Below are 23144 nucleotides of genomic sequence, written 5' to 3'. Positions count from 1 at the left end.
ATTTAACTTTGGAGCGAATGATTCCATCGTATTGGAGCAAAGAAGAATTCCTTGGTGCCTCATATCTTCTGTAATTGATTGTGGAATGGCAATTGTATTAAGTGGACTCGAATATGTTTGGACTATTCTTGAAACAAAACCGCTACCCACTATTATAATCGTCGAATTTTTTTTCATTCAGTCAATTACACAAATATTAGTTCTTTTTTCATATTTCATATATCTGAAAAAAGTAGATTCTGTTCCATCCATAGAAGAAATTCGTTGTGCTAAATTTGATTGCCCTCAATTTTCTAAAAGGTCGATTGAAAAGCCAGTTTGTATCATGAAATTTTTTTTATAATTATCCTTGGGTTTATTCGTTGCGGCAGTATATGGGTGATGAACTTTTTAAATATATCAGGGTTGGAATTTTACAAATACTTAATTTTAGCAACTAATATATTTGTACTTCTGCTTTTAGCAACATTTTCGTTAAATTATATGGCTATTGATTTGATATTTATTCACCCTCCAGCTGCCCTTCGAAAAAACTTCTGAAATACTTTTATTGTAATTCTAATGGACTCGAAACTTTAGAAAATGTTCATTCATTTAAAATTTACTTATATACCTTCAAGATATATATAATATTTCTTTTTAATTTTATAAAAGTCACTTTTCTGTTAATTTGTCTGTCAAAACAGTTTTTTGGCCAAGTATAGAATTTTAAGTATAGGCGGTTATTATTTCGGAATTATTTCGATCGGATAATTTCAAAATTCTTATATTTTGCAATTAAGCATTTTTCCTTCTTAAAAAATAATTCAACTCCATTCACGATGATATTGAAACAAAGTTAACAAAAAAATTAATTGAGCAGTAAGATAATTATAAACATAAAACATTATGTTATCTGATCCATTAGTTTATTTGGATATTTCTATCGATAATGAAAAAATAGGTAGAATTGTTTGTAAGTTATACGCAAAGAAGGCACCAAAAGCTGCAGCAAACTTCTATAGCCTTTGCAAGGGTGACGTCTCAATTCAGTCTCATAAGCCTTTAACTTATAAGGACAATTATTTCCATCGAGTAATTAAGAATTTTATGATTCAATGTGGTGATATTGAGTTTGGAAAAGATGAATACAAAAAGAGCGACCAAATTGGTACTGGTGGTTGCTCAATTTATGCCACTGAGAAAGAAATAGAATCAGCCGCTGATGGGGACTTAGCTTGCTTTGGTAATTTCGAGGATGAAAATTTAGAGGAATTTCCTGAACCATTCATGTTAGCTATGGCTAATACTGGAACTCCAAATTCAAATAGTTCTCAATTTTTTATCACGACCTATCCATCTCCGCATCTAAATGGTAAGCATTCGTTATTTGGTGAAGTTATTGATGGGAAATATGTCGTGCGTACGATAGAAAATTCAAGAGTAGATAAAGATGGTTTCCCAGAAAAATGTATCAGAATTGATGACTGTGGTGAATGGAATAGTGAAATGGGAGTTCCACTGTATAATGCTTGTAATGATAAAATCGGTGGTGATGTATACGAGGAAAATCCAGAAGATGATAAACATTTTGAATCTGATGATTTCTCAAGAGTGTATGAAGCTGCAAATACTATTAAGGAATCAGGCACTTTGTTATTTAAGAAGAAAGACTTTCAAAATGCCTTTTTTAAATATAAGAAATCATTACGTTATATAACTGAGTATATTCCAGATATGGAAATGGATAAAGAGAATAACATAAAATATACTAATTTAAAAATCAAATTATATCTCAATATGTGTTTGATGATGTTCGATATGCAAAAGTACGAAGAAGCGATACAGTACGCTACTTATATTATTGAAATGGAAAATGTTCCAAAATTAGACGTTGCTAAAGCATATTATAGAAGTGGAAATTGTTATTTAGCAAAAAAAAGGCTAGAAGATGCACTTAAGGATTACAATCTCTGCAAAGAAAATAATCCGAATGATAAGGTAGTTGATCAAAAAATTGAACATGTGGAAAATCTAATTCAGCAAAAAAAAGAAAAAACAAGAAAAAATATATCAAAATTTTTTCCTAGCAACCTCTATGTATCTTTAAATATTTACTTGTGTATTTTATTCTAAAATCCGACTAATAAAGAAATTGTTAAACTCATGATATCTAATCAATAGAAATTTTTCTATAAAGGACTCATATTTGTAACGTAAAAAAGAGCTCTACATAAAATCGTCTAATAAATTTCTTGGCTTGGTATTTTGTGGAGGAGCTTTTTTAGTTGTTTCATTAGGTGAGGGCATAAATTCATTAAGTAAACTCTTGATAGGTGCTCCTTCTGGAGATTTGTCTGGAGAACTTAGTGGATCTACTTCAAAGTCATCCAATAATCTTTTTGAAGTGCTTGGATTGATTACTTGTGAAGTAGTAGAAGAGCCATATTGGTCAAGTAAACTACGAGGAGTTGTAGAAATTTTGGCACTATTAGAGACACTGCTTGAGTATTGGTTTAGTATGTTAGTTACCCCACTTTCAGAGCTACCTGATTGTAAAGAGAAATCATCCAATATATTTTTAGTCCTTGAAAATACACTTGAAGAGGTTGTACTGTTTGGTTCCATTTCACGCATATCCATTTTATCAAACAAACTTTTCCGAAGTTGAGGTGTAGTAGTTGGCAAAATGGCATTTCCGCTGATACCTGGAAGTGTAATTGATTGTCTTCTAGCACTTTCTAATTGACTTAAATTCTTCGATTTCTCCACAAATTCCCAATTTCTGATGAATGAAACAGCCAATAAATCACACCCCATTCGGCGTAGAATATTTGTAACACGTAACACAGTATCATATTCGAGCTTTTCATCAACTTTTAATGAACCAATAAAGTATCTTAGGTTTCTCTTTCTTAAATGGATGTATACGAGTAATAAAGCTGGATCTTCCACTAAAAATGACTTGTTAACACAGGCTTCTTTGCAGACTATTGATTCATTATTTTCTAATTCGATTGGATCAGTAATCAATGCTCTAATTGCTACTTCTTGTTTGCGTAATTTCCAATAAATAAAACTAGCTGTCCATTTATCATTTTGAATTACAACATCCGGAAGGATATATTTTTGTAGTACTTCTGCCAAAACTGGACTATCATCACCTTCATAGACTCTACACACAGCGATAGCTAAATCAATGTCTTTGATTTGTCTGCATAAAACATTCACACAGTCTTTTACAGACCCACCCAATAAAAAGAAAACGGCACCATCCATCAAACGATGTTTACTTAATAACGCATACGCATTTTTCAAAGCGGCTGTTCTCCATCTTGGTTGTGTGAAATCATTACTCATAAATTTTATCATTTTCCCTTGTTCAGGATGGCCCACACTCATTTTCCATAAGCTTAATAAAACTTGTTTCTTCTTCAATGCTAAATAATAAATTGCACAGTTATTTGGATCTTTGATATCATTCTTTGTAAACTCTAGTTTTGCAATATTTTCAAATTTCTTTACTAGATCTTCTTGTTTTGCCCAATATGCGATTCTAAAATTTCTTGCATCTTTCCATAACTTTAAATGATGATCTATAGTGGATAAAAGCAGCTCCTTGTTATCAGAATGTAATGCCCAAGTAATATCTCTCATATTTAACCCATTTTGAGTCTTTTTATGTGATAAAAATAGCCTTACCCCTAACAAAAATCTGATACCATTATCATCAACTATATCTTTATATTTAATAATATCCAATATTGCTTCTGCAACTGTGATCAATGTAATTTGTTGATGACGTGTCATATAAGGTAAAGTAATTTTAGACAAATACTCAGTCAGTAAAGTATTGACATTTTTATTATATTCTGGATATGGATCTGGAAATGTGACTGTTGGATATTTCTTTTCAATGGTAATATTAAATTTTGAAGGTTCAATCCCTAAATCAAATGACATAGTAGCAATATTTTGATTTTTAAAAGTCACATTTCTTAATTCAATAAATAGTTTCATAATTATTTCAACAACTAATGAAATCTTATTGGCATATAACGCTTGAATTAAAAATTGAGGATGGAAAACCGGTAAAGGACCATTTAAGACACTACTTAAATGAAGAATGTCATTAGATAGAATTTTTCTGGAACCAATTGACCGATGTGTAAAAGGATCATTCAAATCTAACGATTTATCTTTAATATAAAATTGATTACCTGAAGCACAAGCGAAGATTCCATTTTTTAACCAAATTGAATCACCTATATTATGAGCTGTGTGACTTGTTATATCAATTTTTTCAATTGGTAAATAGGAGGGAGAATAATTCGTATAATCATATCTTAATTGAGTATATAGAAGTGCGTAGCCAGTGAATCCAATTGATAAAATATTTTGACCAAACTCGGTACTTGTCCAGTCATTATCTTTAATTGTATCTTCAAATGTTTCTTCATATTCAAGAACAGACCTACTTGATTCCCAAATTGTAATTTTTTTCCCAGTAGAATCTATAATGCAAAGCTTCCCTGTGGAACTTCCTCTAATTTTTGTTGCGTCTTTAATGCCGGTATTCAATTCAAAAGCTTTAACCCATGATAATGTTTTATTTTCGGTATCAACTTGACCTTTAAATGTCTTTGCAAGACCATTTTTGGAAATTAAAGCCAATAATGGTCTATCACTTGTAAAACTTGCATGTACTGGATCAATAATGCTAATTTTATAAATTTCATTATCAATTAATTCTAAAGGTCCAGATTTAATTTCGAAAATTCCACGAGTTAATGAAACTTCAAAACTTTTTGTAATACCTGTTTTAAACACAAGAGTAATGAAATGTCTTTCATAATGATGTATAAGTTCAGGAGTATTTGACATTAAAATTGGATCACCAATTTCATTAATTTGTGAAGTTAAATCTATTTCTTGTCTCATATAAGATATTTTATTATCGTCGTCATCTTCTTCATCTTCCATTTCTCTTGCTTCTTGGGTCATTGAAATAAAATCAGGGCACTCCCAAGCTTGAATCTTGTTATTTTCTAATAAACAAATCACCAAGGATCCTTTACCATGAACTACAGCATCCTTTATTGGAGATTCAGTAATGATATAGTTTTTCAATCTTAAAGTAACCCCACTTCTTAATGTTTGTGGTTTCCAAACGCAATTTTCTGAGAATCTTGATAATGTTAAAACAGCTTCACCGTCGCTACTTCTAATTAACCTTTGAATTGATTTTGTATGACCTGTGAATTTGTGTTCTAAAGCACCAATCCAAGTATTATTTTCTGATAATAATGTGGGTAAATTTATCACAGTGTGTCTTATATAACCTCTTAAATCATGAATGATTAATGATAAGTCATTTGCAGTATCATCATACGGCTGTATCTCTGAGAAATTCAAATACATGGGATCTTTAACAAAAGAAGCTTTATTGACATATTTTAAGAATAAAGTTTTCTTTGTCATTAATTTTGGCGGATGATGTGATAGTTCTTCCAATGCATGTACCTCTAGATTACCGTTTGTAGATCCCTGTATCACTAGATCTGGCTTAACTGATTTATAATACCCATCTCCAAATGAATTTGGTAATGATTTTTCGACAATCCAATTATCTATTATGATAAAGAAATGCTGATCATCTTTTAATTTTAAATGGCCCCATAATTGGATCATATGACGAGAATTCCATTCATGGCAAACCCAAATCCTTAATTTTTTATCAGTGGAGATTGTATATAGTACTTGTGTTTGGTTATTAGTATTTGAAATGTATGGATATAATTCATCTAATGAGGTAGAACTATTCTGCTTTTTAATATTATCCAAGCCAGTCTTTTTCCATCTCATCGAAGTGATAAATCCAGAATGTGGTAGTATTGTCAATTGGAAAATCACTTTATCATCACTAATAGAATCTCTTTTCCAAATTTTAACAAATTTATCATATTTACTAAAGCTTGCTACCAATTGAGAATCTTCTGAAATGGTTACATTATAAACTGGTTTTGATTGTAATTTGTTCCATAATAATACAGGTTTATATTCACCGAATTGATCTACTATTTTCCAAAACGACAAGTATTTCGAACCTACAATAAGTTCATTATTATTGCCCCATTTTAAACAATTTACAAGGGAATCATCATGAAATACTTGACAACATTTGGCCCATTTAGGGTTCTTCATCACTTGATGGATTGGTTTATAAACATTTATTAGATTATCGAACGCCACAGCAATGAATCCATTGGAAGGATTTATATCTACTGCAATACAATCTTTTTCTAAATATAATGTTTGTAATCTTGTGAATTTATTTGATAATATGATAAGGTTATTGCCTGAACAATATGCAAAGATTGTATGGCCTTGCCATATAGTTTGATTGGTAGCTTGGTTCGTATGTTGTGGTCTACCTGGTAAATAATTTAATGACATTTTTGTAGTTTATATACAAATAAGCAAGACAGAGAAAGAGAGAGAGAGAGAGAGAGAGAGAGAGAGAGATGAGACGTTATCTATGTAAGTCGTTTAATTTCCATAGTAATGTTATTTTTTATCCTTTATTGTTTTTCCCAATTAATAGACCGGAAAATGTAAATATAAAGAAATTTGGGAAAAAAAAAAAAAATTATAATTCATTATCTATTAGTAAAGATCCCTAAAATATTAAACACAAAATTTCCAAACTCATAAATAACTAACAGCATAAATACAAACATGCCTGCTAGTTGTAAAGATCAGAAAAAAGCCGTAGCTATATGTCTACAAAGATCACCATGTGTGATGCTAGAGAGGAATAAGCCTCAAGACTGTCTCGATAACCCTGAATTACGCAAAGACCTTCCTGAACTATGTTTAGCACAAATGAGAGCATTTCTCGATTGTAAAAAAGGTATTTTAGATATGACCAAACGGTTCACAGGAAATGGACCACTTTCTACAGGTAAATACGACCAACAATACGATAATTTATGCGCGGGTAATTTTGACCCTAGGGAGGAACTACATAGATTAGAAGTCTTAGATAGTACCAGAAAGGATTAATAAACGGTTTTGTAGATATATATATATCAAGTAAATAACTGTATATAACTTCGATTAGGAATAGTCAACAAAAAAAAAATAAGAGAAATGAGAAGAGTTCACATCCTGAGTAATCGGTATCGCGTTGTCCCACGGAAGGACCCTGGCAATTGCACTCAACAGGCCACACAAGTCTCACAAGAGCCGTGCGCCAAGCAGACGGCCCGCTGCACTCCCATGCCACCTAGGCGGCTATTTTCTACTGGCAGCTTGGACGCTCACTGGATTCCGCCAGCGTCTTCACAGATAGGGTTGCGTCGGTCATCGAACAGGGTTGCCCGATGACCCGTCTGCTGTGTTCCACCGAATTTCCCACCTGCAGTTTGTGGCCTCTAGGGCTTTTTGTAAACAGGTTGTGCCGGGCTCAGGGTGAGAACAGGGGAAAGCTAGGGTTAGGTTATGGGCAAACTGACGGGTTTTGAACCCGTACTGAAAACCCTAAAGCTAACCATTGCACTAGCCTCCCATCTAAAATCTCAAAATTTTTGGATATTTAACATTGGGGTCAAGTTCGAAGACAAAGTTAGTAGTTTTGAACGGCTTAAAGAACCATTGGGGACAAACCTTTAAAAAAAAAAAAAGAAAAATATATGTGCTTTGTTTAAAGGTCTAAATCTATATAAGATTATGCTGGAATATGATTATATCATTTTCTATTAAGTGGTAAAAGACTTTTTTATCACCTGACTAATTGTTTAAAATGTGTTTTTCTTTTTATATCGAAAAACACTATTTAAGAAATATATTCATTTTAGTTATAGTATTTACTATATATGTCTAAATAAGGTAACCGTCTTTACATCTTAAACACTGTATAACAATGTCTAACTCTCTTGAATCCCAGTAATTTTTATTAAAGTGGAGGGAGGGAAAAGAAAATCTCTTATCTCAAAGTTTGGTATTTAATTGTTTACCCTTGTTTTGCCAAGCAAATTCCAATTTCCCTTGTTTTCCCGGAGATATTATCATATTAATGACGCTACATTGATTTTTTTCCATAGCTAACGTACTTGCATGATGGAATACTGATTGTAATTGATTTAAATCTTTTACAAGATATCCATTACAACCCAATCCCTGAGCCATTATATCATATCTACAATTATAAGTTAAATCGGTGACTTTATTTGAATAAGGTTCCATTGGATTAAACTTTTCATTCCCATGATAAATACCACTATTATTCATAATAATAACGACTATCCCTAATTTAAATCTTGATATTGTTTCTAATTCCATTCCTGAAAATCCAAATGCAGAATCACCTTGGATTAAAACAGTTAATTTATCAGGGACTGCCAATTTAGAGGCAATAGCATAACCTATCCCAATACCCATAGTGGCATTAGTACCACAATCTAATCTATGTAATGGGTAATCTGTTTGGAAACAAATTCTTGCAATATCCATTGTATTTGCACCTTCAGTGACTAAGATTGTTTGTTTGTCATTAATGACTTGGTTTAATTTATAATATACTTGTTCATAAGAGGGGGCGCCATTATTGTGGTCATATCTTTGTTTTAATCGTAATTTGTTTGTATTATTTTCAATAATTTTTTGAATTTCATTTGATAATTTATTATCCTCTTGCTTCTCTTTGGAAAATTTGAACCCCAAGGGTAACTTTTGCGAAATCGAATCTAATGCGAGTCCAATGTCCGATAATAAACAATTTTCATTCCCTTGATTATTATTCCAACCTAGGACTTCTGAATCGTTATCAATTTGAATGAATTGACAACCAGGTTTAAATTTTGTTTTACCAAATGAACCAAAATGAAGGATCCAATTTAAACGAGCACCAATCACTATTATAATATCACTATTCTTTAAAGCAAATGATCTGGCAACAGAAACGTTTAAAGGATGAGAATCTGGCACGATACCCTTTGCCATGGGGGTTGGTAAGAACGGTAGTTGAAATTTATTGACAAATTCATTGATTTTGGTAATATCAGTATTAATAGCACCTTTACCGATAATTAAAAGAGTTTGCAAAGATGAAGATTTAGTTAGAAATTTGACAATACGATCGATTTGATTTGGATCGGGACCCATTTGTAAAATATGGTTATGACAATGAGTCAATTCCAAATCTTTCACCCTCGTATCTTGGATCAAATCTGCAGGGAAATTCAAGAATGAAACGCCGTTATTATTACCATTACAACAATTCTTGATAGCTAAATAAGTGATTCGTTCCATATTTTCCCAAGTCAAATTACCCTTGAATTTCAAATCGAACCCTTGTAACATTGATAAATGATCCATTTCTTGGAACCCCATCTTGTATTCTTCATCTTTTGCAACAGTGCCTGCAATGACTAATAGAGGGAACTTGTTCATTATTGAGTTGTAAATGCCCGCCAATGCATGGATAATCCCTGGGCCACCCACTACCAATAAAACAGCAGGTTTCTTCTGTGAATTGCCGCCATTGCTATTGTTGTAGTAATTATCTAGATAAGAATAGATCGAAGCTGCATATGAAGAACTTTGTTCATTTCTCATGGAAATGAAATTAATATTTTCATCTTGTAACTGTTCAGCAATTTCCACCACCGGTATACCTACAATTCCAAAAACCGTAGTAATACCATGATGCTTTAATATCCTAGCAAATTGTTTGGACATTTGTTGATGTTGTATGTTGTTGTGGATGGGAGTGTGATAGATATGATTATATCTTAGTATTTATATGATTTATAAATTCTTGATTACGGGAAAAGGAAATAAGTCATTTCATTTCCGAAACCACAATTGAAATTCCGAAAGCCACTGTGGAAATATGACGTGATATAGATTTGCAAGGTAGTTTGAAGCCAGAAAAAAAGTAATGAATAAATGGAGATACCAATTTTAAAAGAAATAATTATCTTTTATTAAAATTAATAAATTTATTTATATTTATATATAACAGACATATAGAGGTTGATAAATTAAAGTAAAGAAAAAATAGAGAGTTAGGGAGTAGGATATAAGAAATAAAAGTATATAGGATGGGAGAAATAATTAAAATAAAATAAAATAAAATAAAAAAAATAAAAGATTATTTATTACAACATTGTTAGGATCCCTAGTAGAAACAGGAAAAATAATAGTAATTAAAAGTCAATTCAATTCTAAATCTTGCACACGTTATCATTGTAAGTCAATACGTTAGTTAGTACGCCGCGTAATATTTACAAATCCGGAAACAGAGGAAAAACGTAGATCACAACTTCCCAACCGGACTAGATACACACACACAAAGGTATCCAGAAGGGTCTTTATAAATAAGAAGAAGGAAATGCATTCAGGAGGAAGTAAGGATCGTGAATACGCATTGTATTGCAAACTTGTTGCATGACTATAATGGTAACATTTTTTTATTGGATTTTTTTCTTTTTTTTTGGTTTTGTTTTTAATATTTCAAGCTTGCACAGTAGAAAATAAAAAAGGGGAAGAAAAAAGAGAAGTGAAAAAAAAATTTTAGTTAAATTGCATAGCGGCTAACTCGTTAAGCAATTTAGAATCTATTCAAAGCTCTCTTCTTGGCTTGTTCCTTTTTGTAAAAGATAACACCTATAATGACAAGGCCACCGACACCTAATAAAGCAATAGCTGTGATCGCACCACCTGGAAACATTATGAATTAATTATTATTTGACGGAAGGGTAATTGGGGGGAAACGGGGAAGAATAATTAAAGAAATAGAAGAATATATCTAGAAGAATGATCGAGCAAATAACAATGACTGAGATTCGAAAAGAAAATAATTTGAACAAAGAAAAAGTTTGGTTATTTTATCTAGCTAATTGGTCAAAATTCGATATGCTTATATATGAGGGAAGAATAAATAAATAGAGAAGAGGAAGAGAGAGAAAAAAAGAAAGAAAGAGTGGGAACAAGAAATAGTGGGAAAAAATAAGGTAGTGAAAAGAAAAAAAACAAATAGATAGAGAAGGAAAAATTCACAACAAGGTTATATATAAATAAGAAATCGTAACCATGTATAGTGATTGATATTGAAACATTGATTGATGTAATTGCTTATGTGTGTTTGTGTGTACATACAACACAATACATAGAATATTGTTTTATTGTTGTATATAGAAGTGATGTATACAGTTTTTTCAAAGGCTAGACCGAAATAGTATAGTATATTAGGGAAAAGATAAATAAATAAAGAGATTGAATAGAATAGAATAGAGTAGAATAGGAACAAGGAGTTATTCCTGCCACAGACACATGTTTGCTGAGATAAGTTATTGAACGGAGTGTATTCTTTTTTTTTTCTTCTTGTTAGTACGGAAATAAAGAAAGGACTATACAAGTAATGCAGCCACACACGGCTACACGGCTACGGGTCCTGTGCCGTTTTCTGTGTAGTGTCTGTACGACGTCTCTACGGTAGTTTCTATGAAGAAGCCGATTACTACAGATAAGCGGGTATTGGCCCGATCAGGTATCGCCAGATTGCAGGGGGCCAGAAAGGTTCGTAGTGGTTGTCATCGAGAACCGGAATAGGGCATCTCATAATATTTACACCAGATGAAGAAAATTCCCAAACAGACACAAAACAGGGCGGATAAACAAGACACTAGGCCAAGGATGAAAGAAAGATGGAATAAACAAACAGGGGGATACCGTTCTTCGTTCTCCGTTCTCCGTTTCCCGTTCTCCGTGCTGGGCAGCTCTGTGAAGGAACTCTCTCTTTAGACAGGCAGAACAGTATACTATACTACACCATACTATGCTGTATGTTGTTCGGCGTAACTTGTGGACCGGACGCAGCCCACGGATTTCGGGCATGACTCGAGGTCCTTTTGGTATTCTGTCTTCTCCCTCTTATTCTCCTCCTTCTCCCCCTCCCCCCCCGGCAAATATTTCACCCCAATCGGGTATCGAGATGGCCTGCACACTCATCGGTCCTGCCGCATCGGGACACGGCGCTGCGTCTCCGACAGCGTGGCTTGCCCGATACGGTAGCTGCGGCGGATACGATGTGTTTGAATCGGAAACTCAAGTGGGAGATGTTTCCTCTTTTAGGAGGCAGACTCAGGGCGCACCTTGCCTCTTCGGGTCGTGCTCCGTGTGCGGCGAAGAAACGGCCGCACGCCGTGCTTTTTTCTTTTTCTACGTCGGCACGGAGTCGGCAGATGACTCGTAGGCACCCTTGATTTTGTCCGTTTTAGGAAACGTGCTTTTTCGGAGGCTGTTTGTTTATTTTCGGAGAAAGAAATATGTTTGTTTATACTTTATCTAAACAAGCTGTTTCCTTATACGTGATTATATATGATTATATATACAATTATCTAGTGTCTATATATAAGTGTCTATATATAAGTGTAGGAGCAATTATACATAAGTGTAGAAGCAATTATATATAATCCCATAACCAATGGAATACGAATAAACGAGGAGAAGTAGATCTATGTTAAGCTTAAAAGGCAAAAACTCATGGGCAAGACAATCGCATCATTAAAGGCTATTTTTCAACTTTTAATATTTTTCAACTTTTTTTTTAATTCTTGATTTTCGATTCTCGATTCTCAATTCTTGGTTTTGAATTTCCTCTCGACTGCCATTTGAATTTTGCTATAACCATTGAGAAGTTTAATCAACATTATACGTTAGAGGTTATGTGTTAATCTTGATGATTGGATGGTTTTGTTTGTTTATTTTCGTTGCTATTCGGTACGCGCCAATCATTTGCCTCGGACTTTATCCGTTCTTTCTTAAGGTTCTGATCTTCTTGTACAGGACTGGATTGCCCTACAATCTTTCTGCAATCTTGTTCTACAGTCATGCCTTTCTTCTGGCCCTTCCTCTTGCCTTTCTTCATGATCTATCATTCTTGCCACGTTTCTTTTTACATAGGTGTGACGTAAATTGTCGCAAGTGTCACTAATCAGTTTACCGCCAATCGATCACATTATTAGGTGATTTTATAAGATGTATAATACAGAGTATTTACAGTATATAAGCATCAATCCATTCCTACATTTTAATCTAACTTGGTAATTTTGGTATTCTATTCTTAACCCACAAATTTTTTTTAATCAAAATATACACACTCTTTACAAAATAAAAAAAATAAAAAATATGAAAACTCAAGCTGCATGCAATCCTCTTTTAAAAATTAAAACGCTCTGTCAATCAACAGATTTCTTGAATTTACAAAACCCTCCGGTCCCTAACACTCATCCTTTTGAATTAGAATACCATTCGAAATATTATACTTATCATAAAGATAAAAAATCGGCCCCTCCTCCTCCTCCTCCACCACAACCACAGAAAAATGCCAAGTCACTAAACAACCCTCAGCAAACTCAAGATATGCCAACATTGGCCTCATTTAGAAGACATTCCTTCTCCTATGAAGATTATAAAAATAACATCTACAATAAATCAAAATTGTTCCACACGTGAACGCGTCACTATTATTTTTTTTTTTTAAATGTTAATTTTTCTCTTTTTCATTTCGGCCGAATAAATTTTTCTTTTAAACTTCCCTCCATCATTTCGCATAATCTTATCATATAATATATTTAACTATATATTTCGCTATTTAATATTTAATATTTAATTAAAATAAAAGATAAAAAAAAAAAGGCATATTAAAACCCCAATTGCATCAAAAGTAAATGGATCATGTTATATTTAAAACCTTTGCTACTCAAATGTAACACATCAATTTGCACCACACTTTACACCTCACCAACCCGTCTCCTCCCCTCATCTGTTAAAAGATTCACTCACATCATCAAAAGACCCCCCATCGTGTCTATTCTAGGTCATGTAGATCATGGGAAAACCACTCTATTGGATAATTTGATTAAAAATTATCAAATCCAAAATAGAATCACTCCAGAGACAACAATCACTTCCACAGAATTCGGGGGCATCACTCAAAAGATTTCCACTTTTTCATTACATTTGAAAAATAATTTGAACATTACAATCTTGGATACTCCAGGTCATAAAACTTTTTCCAAAATGAGAAAACGTAATACTCAGATCCCTGATATCCTCTTACTGTTAGTATCCATTCAAGATGGGATCTTGACTCAAACAGTCGAAACCATTAACCATTTATCTTCAATTATTCAAGAGGCAAATGAAAATGATGAAAATCCTCCAAATGTTATTGTAGTGGTTACAAAATTGGATTTAATTAAAGATAGTAATGAAAGGAATAAAAAATTAAATAAAATTAAAAATGATTTATTAAATTATAATATTGTCATTGAAGAATTCGGAGGTGATATTCAATTCATCCCCATCTCTTCCATCACTGGATTTGGTATGAATGATTTAATTGATTCCATGGTAGCATTGACTGACATTTTACAATTGGATTCAGATTTGGATTCTCCAATTAAAGCAGATGTCATTGAAACTTCTGTAAATAATAAAATTGGAGGCAAAATTGTAAATGTACTGGTAAAACAAGGTAATATTAAGCAAGGTTCCATTTTAATTGGGTCTCAATCAGGTGCTTGGTGTAAAGTACGTCGTATTCTTTCAAATTCTCCTCAATCAAGATCAATTGATGATAAACAAGAAATTATACCTATTGGTGGACCTTCACAAGTTGTATCCACTTTAGGTTGGAAAAATTTAGATGTTATTGTTGGTGAGCAAATTATTGGCCTACGTAATGAATCAGATGCAAAGAAATTGTCAAAGGAAATTTTGAAAAATATTGAAAATGAAAATGTTAATAATAATACTAGCACTAACAATAACACTTTGGAAACTTCGGATTCAGATTCAGAAATTGTTAAACCTAAAACTAAAAAAATCAATTTCATTATAAAGGCAGATACACAAGGTTCATTAGAAGCTGTTATAGATTCCATTAGAAATTTTGGTAATGATGAAGTTAGAACTTGTATTGTAGCTTATTCAGTGGGTCAACCTACTATTAATGATAAAAAATTAGCAGAAATTACAAATTCTACCATTCTTTGTTTTAATCTTGATAATAGCAATTCCATTAAACCAGATTCAAAACCAAATGAAAATGAAAAAATAAAAATTAAATATTATAATGTCATTTATAAATTAATCGATGATGTTACAGAAATATTAACTGAAAATTTACCACAACATTATGAAACAAAAATTTTAGCCACTTTAACTATTAAAGAAGTTTTCAATTATAAACAACGTAATAGTACTTATTTGAAAATTGCAGGTTGTAAAGTATTAAATGGTAAAATCATGCATAACTCAAATGTTAAAATTATTAGAGATGATGAAGAAATTTATAAAGGTAAAGTAAAATCATTAAAACATGGTAAAGATGACGTCACAGAATTAAATAAAGGTAATGAATGTGGGTTGGTATTAGATGATTTCGATGACTTCTTAGCAAATGATATAATTGAAGCTTTTGAAGATGTTCCATTACCAAAAACTTTATAAAGACAAAAAATAAATTAAAATATTGATTTCTCAATATATTGTATTGATAATATATATGAATTCACAGACATAAAAAATAATAATAATATATATATATCTATTTATATAAATATTCATACTTATAAATACAGCATGCATTGATAATTTTATATTTGGACTTTTAATATAATAATAATAATAATAATAATAATAATATTCAAAAGACTCTTAAATATTTCAAGGTACTCAAGTGTCCCTAATTTCCCATTGAACTTTAACTAATTCTTCAACATATCCAACACCATTTGAATCAAATTCAGGAATATAATTTTCAAGATCACTAAAGATCATAACAGTACCCCATTCCATACCTTTATTCACATCTATATCATCTTCTTCCAAATCAAGAATCATCTTGGGCATCAATTGCATTTCAAATATTCTTTTACTAGATGGATTATAACTTGGTCTTGCAACTATATCATTGATATTCTTAATGCCATGTTTATCTTTACTATATAATAAAGGTTCACCACCAATATTATATCTTAAGACTTGGCCTGGATTATAACCAATAATTTCTTGAAATTTTTGAAAAGTATCATCATCTAAAAATTTAGATAATCTTTCTGTACGTGGATCCAATTTAATTGGATTATTTCCATCTAGAGTATCTTTTTCAATAATACCATCTTCTGATAGCTCAACAGCTTCTTTATTAATTTTTAAATTTTTAGGTAATTTTAAAAAATCCGGTTTTTTATTTTTAAAAGTTTCTTCTTCAACATATAATAAATAATTTTTAAATTCTTTATCTTTATTAAATTCTTTATCTTTCATTTTATCATGTAATTTTCTTGCCATCTTTATTGAAATTTTTTCTTCATTTTTATCATTCTCTTTTGTCTGTTGATTTTTTTCATTACTTATTGAAGCAAATGGATTGGCGCTATTACTAAAGGGATTATTATTATCAGTATCATTATTTTTATTGTCACCCCCATTGGCAAATGGATTAGCGTTATTACTTAAATCAAATGGATTTATATCGAATTTTTTACCCTCATCCAAAGAATTAATTTTCTCAGTAACAATTGAGCTAGATGTTATTTGTTGATTAGATTGAGTATTTATTTTGCTTAACACCTCTAATACATTAATAGAATTATTTTTACCTTGACACTTTGTACAAATGAAAATGTATAATACTCTATCATCATCTGCATTGATATAACTCATATTTAAATTTGACACATCATTCTTAACTTGGAGCTCTTCCATAAGTTCTTCATCCAGTGGAGCAAATGATTGGAGTAATAATTTCATATTACTATGATTTTTACAATTCTTACAATTTAATAACTCATCATTTGGTTTAGAATCTTCAACAAGCCATATTGGCTTACCACCGATAAAAGTATCTTCAGTAGTTAATTCGTCATCTAATTTTACAGCTGAATCGATAAATGCTAAATAAGTAGGATTATTATTATCAGAATTATTATTTGTTTTATTTTCTAAATTAAAATTTCCCTCTTCAATGTCTGAATTGTCAATCTCTTCAATTTTATTAGACATTTTTATAATTGAAATTGTTGAATTACTTGTTAATCTCTTAAAATAACAATTTATTAAAAGGGCCTTAATCTTTAATATATTCTTTATACATTCCGAATATCATATATTTAGCATACTTTATGATCTCATCTCATCATCATTTAGACATCTAAATTTTTCAAAAAATTTTGTAGCACATGCTTCCCCTTTGACGTTTTGATTTATTATATTTCAAGCTAATTCAACAAAAATTTGGGCGTGTGGCGTAGTTGGTAGCGCGCTCCCTTAGCATGGGAGAGGTCTTCGGTTCGACTCCGGACTCGTCCAGTTAGCGCAAGTGGTTTAGTGGTAAAATCCAACGTTGCCATCGTTGGGCCCCCGGTTCGATTCCGGGCTTGCGCAATTATTTTTTGTTCTCACGTAGTGTGAGCTATTTTAGTCACGTGTATAAATCAGGATCACGTGATAACGGGATGAACATATAGATTAAGTAAGTGAATCATGAACATAAATTCTATTTAAGAATCTAAAGCTAAAAGAATAAACTAGAGAGTTAAGGTAGAACAAAGAGGTAAGAACCAGAAAACAAAAAGGACGAAATACAAAAGATGGAAGTGTATAGTGAACAAATCGGAACGTAATAATAATAATATTTAACTTACATAGGCTCAGGTATATAGTTGTATAGTTTAATAAACAGTTGGTATTAAACTAGCCGCCAAAAAGATATACTACTGGGAGTAGCAAAGCTTAAAATTTTTACAATTGAATTTTTTTTTTAGTTTAAAAATCCTGTCACGTATTCTAAGAATATGTATCACGTGATTTCAAGGATTAATAATTATGTATATATTTATCAAGGTCAGACACGAATCACGTGACACGAATAAACAAATATAGAACAAGAACTCAAGAATGTGAATATTAAAAGGAACAATCTTACACGAAGAACAAATGAAGAAAGCAACGAACGGGTTGAGTTTCTAAGTCTAGAGAAAAGTATTAATATCTTAATTACCATACACAATTAGATAAATAGAGTCTTTATACCAAGTATAATATAGTTAGAACTCCGACTTGCTGCAATAGAAAAAAGAGGAGGAATTTACAAGATACATAGATTGGAACCACAAAAATTGTGACAAATCCCAACTTTTACTAAAAATCAACCTTAACGTAAATACAGAACAATTATCTGTTTTTAATTAAGTTTATAATTTATATCATTATCTTATGCGGCTATTATGTAATATATAAAGAATAATAAGTTTAAAACTTGTTTAGTAGGTCAATAAAATTAGTTGATTAAAAAATAAATGAAAAATTCATTATATATTATACAGCTTTATAAATAATAAACTAAATAGTAAATTCTTACCATTTCACATTTCCACCTTGCGTTCATTTATATTTTAAAATTAATATTTATTGAAGAAGATAAAATGTCAATTTATCTTTTCCTTCTAAAATTCATATTACACGATGCCAGATATTTTAAAAATCTCTTTATATATCATAAAGCCATTTTTTCTGAATAAAAATATTGGTATATTAATATGAATAATATTTGATGTTAAAAAAAAATACTTATTAAATATCCACCAGAAAATAAGTGTTTTTCTTTTTAATAAAGCTATGAGCTCTATCTCTTCGACCATAATCGATTTATTTTCTGAATACAGGTTTGCATGTTTATGCCTATTGAGATGGAAAAACCAATCTGGTTTTTTTTCAAAATGAAAGAAGACTAAGTTTTGAATTTCTTATTCAATCTATAGACCTGCTTATATATTAAAAAAATACTGCGTAATTTTTTTTTTACAAACCAAGGTGAAGTTATTCTAAGACTAATTACTACTACTACAACTATTATTACTATTATTGAAAGCTTAACCCTTATGAGCTTGTAAAATAAAATAACTTAACCTCTACAGTAGTTTTCCTAAATTTTTATGGGGAGGTTGACATCATAGAGCTCCGAAGTCGTATCTCTTTAAAATGTTGGACTTGTATTTTAATTGAATTCTTTATTCACATAAAAAAATACATTAAAAATAAATTACTTAGCCACTATTCATTTTGTTGAACATATATGCATAGAATTGCAAATTAAAAATAAAAAAAAATCTGAGTGGGTAATAATTTTAATTGAGAATTCTATATTAGATAATAGGTTTTTTTGCAGATCACCGATTAGGCATATGTTGATAGTACTAGCTAAGCTTGCCTCATAGAACACTAATTAAGAAAGAATAAAAAATACTGGTTCTTTGCTACGACCTTTTCTCAGACTGATGACTATCTTCGTTTACAATCAAATAAACAAAAAAATAAGAGAATAAAAATTAAGCTATAATCCAATGACTAAAGGATCTCCACAAAATTTGGGAGTGAGTCTTCAATTGTAATTGGAAAACCCTAGATCCCTAAAATATAGAATGTGGTATTCATATTCTGAGATGCGTTACAGTGGGTAGTTCAAATGATCTGGTTAGGACATCGTGTCATTTTCTATAGTCATCCTCTCCAAAATGGTGATAACAATGAGAGTTAAGCTCTGAGTACTCTTTACCGTTCCAATATAGGGATAGATACTGTAAAGGACTTTAAATTTTGCTATTTTATTTTTCTAATCCCTCCGGGTTAAGAGTTCTTATCTATTGCATAAATATTTGCCTATATTTTACTATAAATGGAATATTAGAGGAAAAGACTTGTAGATAGTTTTTCAAGGAATCTACAAGTAAGAACATTTTGGATAATAGAAAAAATGAGAACCAATTAAGTAAATTTTTATCCTCTAATGGATATGTTTAATTTTTTTTATTAATCTCACCCATCTTTTACTGCCTTTATTTTATTTTATTTTCTTAAATGTTTAAACAAGATTTCATCATTTAAGCATTGGGGGTGACTATATGACCTTTGGCATAACAACCACAACAAATAACCTATGTAAAATGAAAGTGTTCAATTTATCATTTTAAAGAATTTCATACGACACTATTTTAATAGTGTTATTCAGTCACGAAGCCACATTTTTTGAATTGTGGTAAAGAAAATTAAAAGTATAGTATGATTATAATAATAATAAAGTTTATTATTAGGAGCAAGATTAGAATCCTTGATTGTAGGTGTGTATTGACAAAAAAACCGGCCTTCAACCTCCGTTCGCAAAAGGGTTTGTCATCTTGAGTCATTTATGAGCATCATCAAGGCGCTAGTATATGAAAGAGAACCACCACCACATGCAATAAATAAGGAAGTATTATTTACATCAAGCAATGAAAATAGTGCTGAAAATTTTAAACAACTATACTAGAAAATGGTTATCCGAGTCGCAAATAAGTTTCCTTATTTTATAAGTATTATTACTCTTGGAGACACTTTTCTTGTACTTTGATATTCAATATAACTATACTTTAATCATTTTCATTCATTTTTTTTTTATCCTTGATAGCGCTACTCATATAAAGTTAATCGAAAGCGGCATTCTACTATGGATTTTGTTTATTTGTTTTTGAAATATTGATTAAAAGTAGTGAATTTTAATTAAAGATGACCTTGTTTATTTATTGTATATCTTTTTTAGGCCGAAGAATAAAAAGAGCAAGCATTCCTTAAACGCTCCGTCACTGCAAAGAAAATCCTCTAGTTACTACTACAGCCTTCTGGAAATTTCCAAATTTGGGTCGTACTACGGTTGCTCCAGCAGCTTTTTCAGATCTAGGAATTTTGCCTTTTTGAAAATTGAGATTACAAAAGATCGTTAATGTGCCGAAGCAAGAATGTGCGTTGAAAATTTATTTTTTTTAAAAAGGGAAATCTCTTGGTTCTAATAGTACATGGATACGATATATGGATGTATTTACTAAAATGATAGAGATAAAAGGTGAATTAGTAATACTCAAAATGAGCTTATGGATGGATGGATAAAACTAAAAGATATATTGTTGAGAAAACTTAAGGAAAAGAGCAGAAGAAATTTTATTATTCTGTAAATGGTAAGAAATTAATTTAACCACGGTTAGTAAAATGGGAAAAACAAGCAAGAAAGCAGGCTCATGTTTGCTTATTAGTGCTAATTTATTTCTTGGGATTAAGGTTTCTTGCCATAAATCTGAGGTAGATCAAGAGCAATCCTATAGATTTGTAATCTATAAATTAGCTCACCTATGCTTGTAAGAAAGGTTATGGATTGGCAGGAATAGGGTGCTTTCTGTAATGGACCTGTAGAAAAAAAGAAAAAAAAAGAGTAAAAGTAACTTTTCTTTTATTTTTTTTCTTCTTTTATTGTAACGTTTCTTCTTTTAATAAAGTGTTTGGCTAGTTTTTAACAACGTTCTTGCTTCTTAACGATGAACTTTGTGGGATAGGGTTTTGAAAGATTCTGTTTTTCATTTTAGAAAAGCTTAAAATAATTTTTGACAAGCTCATCCACAGTGTCTAATTAGGTAATTCCATTAGAAAAAGTATATATGCTGAATAGCAGACAGTTATTTTACAAATGGCTTTGTTATTGTAATATAAAAATTGAAAATGCTTAGTCGATCTTTTAAAATTAACCATTGATTCATCATGTTATAGAATTGTGATAAAATTTAGATGATAGATATTTAGTTTCATGTTATGTAGAAAGTTATATAATACTATTTATTTTAATTGAGAGTTATTCTAATATATATATATATAGCATTTTTTTTTTTGGGACAATATTTAAATTAATTTAAATAAACTCTCAATACAATAATCTCTTGACTTTGCAAAAATTTATTCACTATTTAGCTTTGTTCCATTTATTACCCCCTTTTGCTCCCGTAAAGAGGTATCCTCCTCCCACACCTCCAGTGAATTATTCATTCCCATTAATTGTGGAAAATTTTTGTACAAGAAAACAGTTACCATATTAGCAGCTTCATTCCAACTTTCCATCGTAAACTCTGCAATATCATAAACTCTAACATTACCTAAAATTGGGAATTTTAGATATTTCGAAAAGCTGAAAGTACCATTAAACACTCATATAATAATGAAATAATTATATCACCAATAATGTCATCGGCAACTAGTCAATCATTTCTCTTTTCTCAATGTTGGCCAAATCTTTTTCTGCCAGTTCGATATTTTCCCTGACATCTTTATTTTGCAAAACATTCAACACAAAATGAATATCATCAATATAATCTGTAACGACTTTCAAATCAAATTGTTTATCTAAAATGTTGTTTTTTTCACTTTACTATATCTTTGTTTTGTAATTGTATCGATTGCCAATTCATTTTTCGATTGAGTAATTATAAAATTATTTATCAAAGAGGAATTAGATTTTGAGTCTGAATCATTCTTCCAAAAGGTAATAATATTAACTATTAAACTACGAATAAAATTATCGACTTGATCTTCCGAGTTTGATTTTAATTTATCCGTCTGTTCTAAGATTTTAGTATCAATGGAGTTGATATTTTCAATTACTTTGTGAGGGACCTCTACATCAATTTGTGAAGGGGTATCATTGTTTGAGAGAGAAATCATGCCATTATATATATTTGAATTGAAGTATATACATATGCACCAGTGAGAATTGCCATGTGAAAAACGATGTAGAGAACAAATACCCTTATTTTAGAAGTATTGTGTAACTGCTAACACGTCAAATATACATCTTTTTTCAATAAGAAAAGTATATGGGAACAAAGAGAGTTTTAACGTTACAAAGGTAAAAAAAAAAAAAAAAGAATTACTATTCATACCCATATGGAAAGAAACTACAAGATTTTTCTATTATTAGATAATTATTATTTGTTTTCATTTATATATCATTGAAATGATTAAAAATTGTCATTTAGAATACTAAATGGCTATTGACTATGATGAGTAGATTGAATTAAATAGAGTTGATGATTGTATTAACTTTTTTTTTTTTTTATTATTTTTATATATAATAAATAAGAATCGCTTACGCCCGGGTAACGAATCACATGGGAACGAGCGGTGCACGGACGTATTTAAAAATTTTTTTTTTTTTTTTTTTCAATATTCTCATCTCATGCATACACATTAGGAAACAAAAAAAAAAAAAATAAAAAAATATTAATTAATTAATTAGT

General features: G+C 30.8%; 7 protein-coding genes and 2 non-coding genes across 9 annotated transcripts; 6 read left to right on the top strand and 3 right to left on the bottom strand.

Moving 5' to 3' along the window:
• Positions 1 to 888: 888 nt before the first annotated feature.
• On the top strand, positions 889 to 2115 carry CPR7 (peptidylprolyl isomerase CPR7; the record flags this gene model as incomplete). Its single annotated transcript, XM_004179444.1, has 1 exon — positions 889 to 2115. The coding sequence occupies one exon, from the start codon at positions 889 to 891 to the stop codon at positions 2113 to 2115; it is 1227 nt and encodes a 408-aa protein (XP_004179492.1).
• A 93-nt stretch (positions 2116 to 2208) lies between these two features.
• Positions 2209 to 6435, bottom strand: RAV1 (Rav1p; the record flags this gene model as incomplete). Its single annotated transcript, XM_004179443.1, has 1 exon — positions 2209 to 6435. One exon carries the CDS (start codon positions 6433 to 6435, stop codon positions 2209 to 2211), a length of 4227 nt encoding a protein of 1408 aa, XP_004179491.1.
• Positions 6436 to 6717: 282 nt separating this feature from the next.
• PET191 (Pet191p) lies at positions 6718 to 7044 on the top strand (the record flags this gene model as incomplete). The annotated part of the gene is made up of 1 exon (XM_004179442.1): positions 6718 to 7044. One exon carries the CDS (start codon positions 6718 to 6720, stop codon positions 7042 to 7044), a length of 327 nt encoding a protein of 108 aa, XP_004179490.1.
• Positions 7045 to 7971: 927 nt separating this feature from the next.
• Positions 7972 to 9720, bottom strand: PXP1 (putative indolepyruvate decarboxylase family protein; the record flags this gene model as incomplete). The annotated part of the gene is made up of 1 exon (XM_004179441.1): positions 7972 to 9720. One exon carries the CDS (start codon positions 9718 to 9720, stop codon positions 7972 to 7974), a length of 1749 nt encoding a protein of 582 aa, XP_004179489.1.
• Positions 9721 to 13173: 3453 nt separating this feature from the next.
• On the top strand, positions 13174 to 13500 carry TBLA0C01550 (uncharacterized protein; the record flags this gene model as incomplete). The annotated part of the gene is made up of 1 exon (XM_004179440.1): positions 13174 to 13500. The coding sequence occupies one exon, from the start codon at positions 13174 to 13176 to the stop codon at positions 13498 to 13500; it is 327 nt and encodes a 108-aa protein (XP_004179488.1).
• A 222-nt stretch (positions 13501 to 13722) lies between these two features.
• On the top strand, positions 13723 to 15501 carry IFM1 (translation initiation factor 2; the record flags this gene model as incomplete). The annotated part of the gene is made up of 1 exon (XM_004179439.1): positions 13723 to 15501. One exon carries the CDS (start codon positions 13723 to 13725, stop codon positions 15499 to 15501), a length of 1779 nt encoding a protein of 592 aa, XP_004179487.1.
• Positions 15502 to 15726: 225 nt separating this feature from the next.
• Positions 15727 to 17058, bottom strand: TSR4 (small subunit rRNA maturation protein TSR4; the record flags this gene model as incomplete). Its single annotated transcript, XM_004179438.1, has 1 exon — positions 15727 to 17058. One exon carries the CDS (start codon positions 17056 to 17058, stop codon positions 15727 to 15729), a length of 1332 nt encoding a protein of 443 aa, XP_004179486.1.
• Positions 17059 to 17291: 233 nt separating this feature from the next.
• TBLA0Ctrna13A lies at positions 17292 to 17364 on the top strand. The gene has a single exon. It is a non-coding gene; the product is annotated as a tRNA-Ala (tRNA).
• Positions 17365 to 17368: 4 nt separating this feature from the next.
• On the top strand, positions 17369 to 17439 carry TBLA0Ctrna11G. Its single transcript has one exon. It is a non-coding gene; the product is annotated as a tRNA-Gly (tRNA).
• The last annotated feature ends 5705 nt before the right edge of the window (positions 17440 to 23144 follow it).

This window comes from Henningerozyma blattae, chromosome 3 (genome assembly GCF_000315915.1).
Source record: "Henningerozyma blattae CBS 6284 chromosome 3, complete genome".
Classification (NCBI taxonomy): Eukaryota; Fungi; Ascomycota; class Saccharomycetes; order Saccharomycetales; family Saccharomycetaceae; genus Henningerozyma; species Henningerozyma blattae.
The sequence above is the reverse complement of the archived record's forward strand: the minus strand, read 5'-3'. Positions and strand labels throughout refer to the sequence as shown.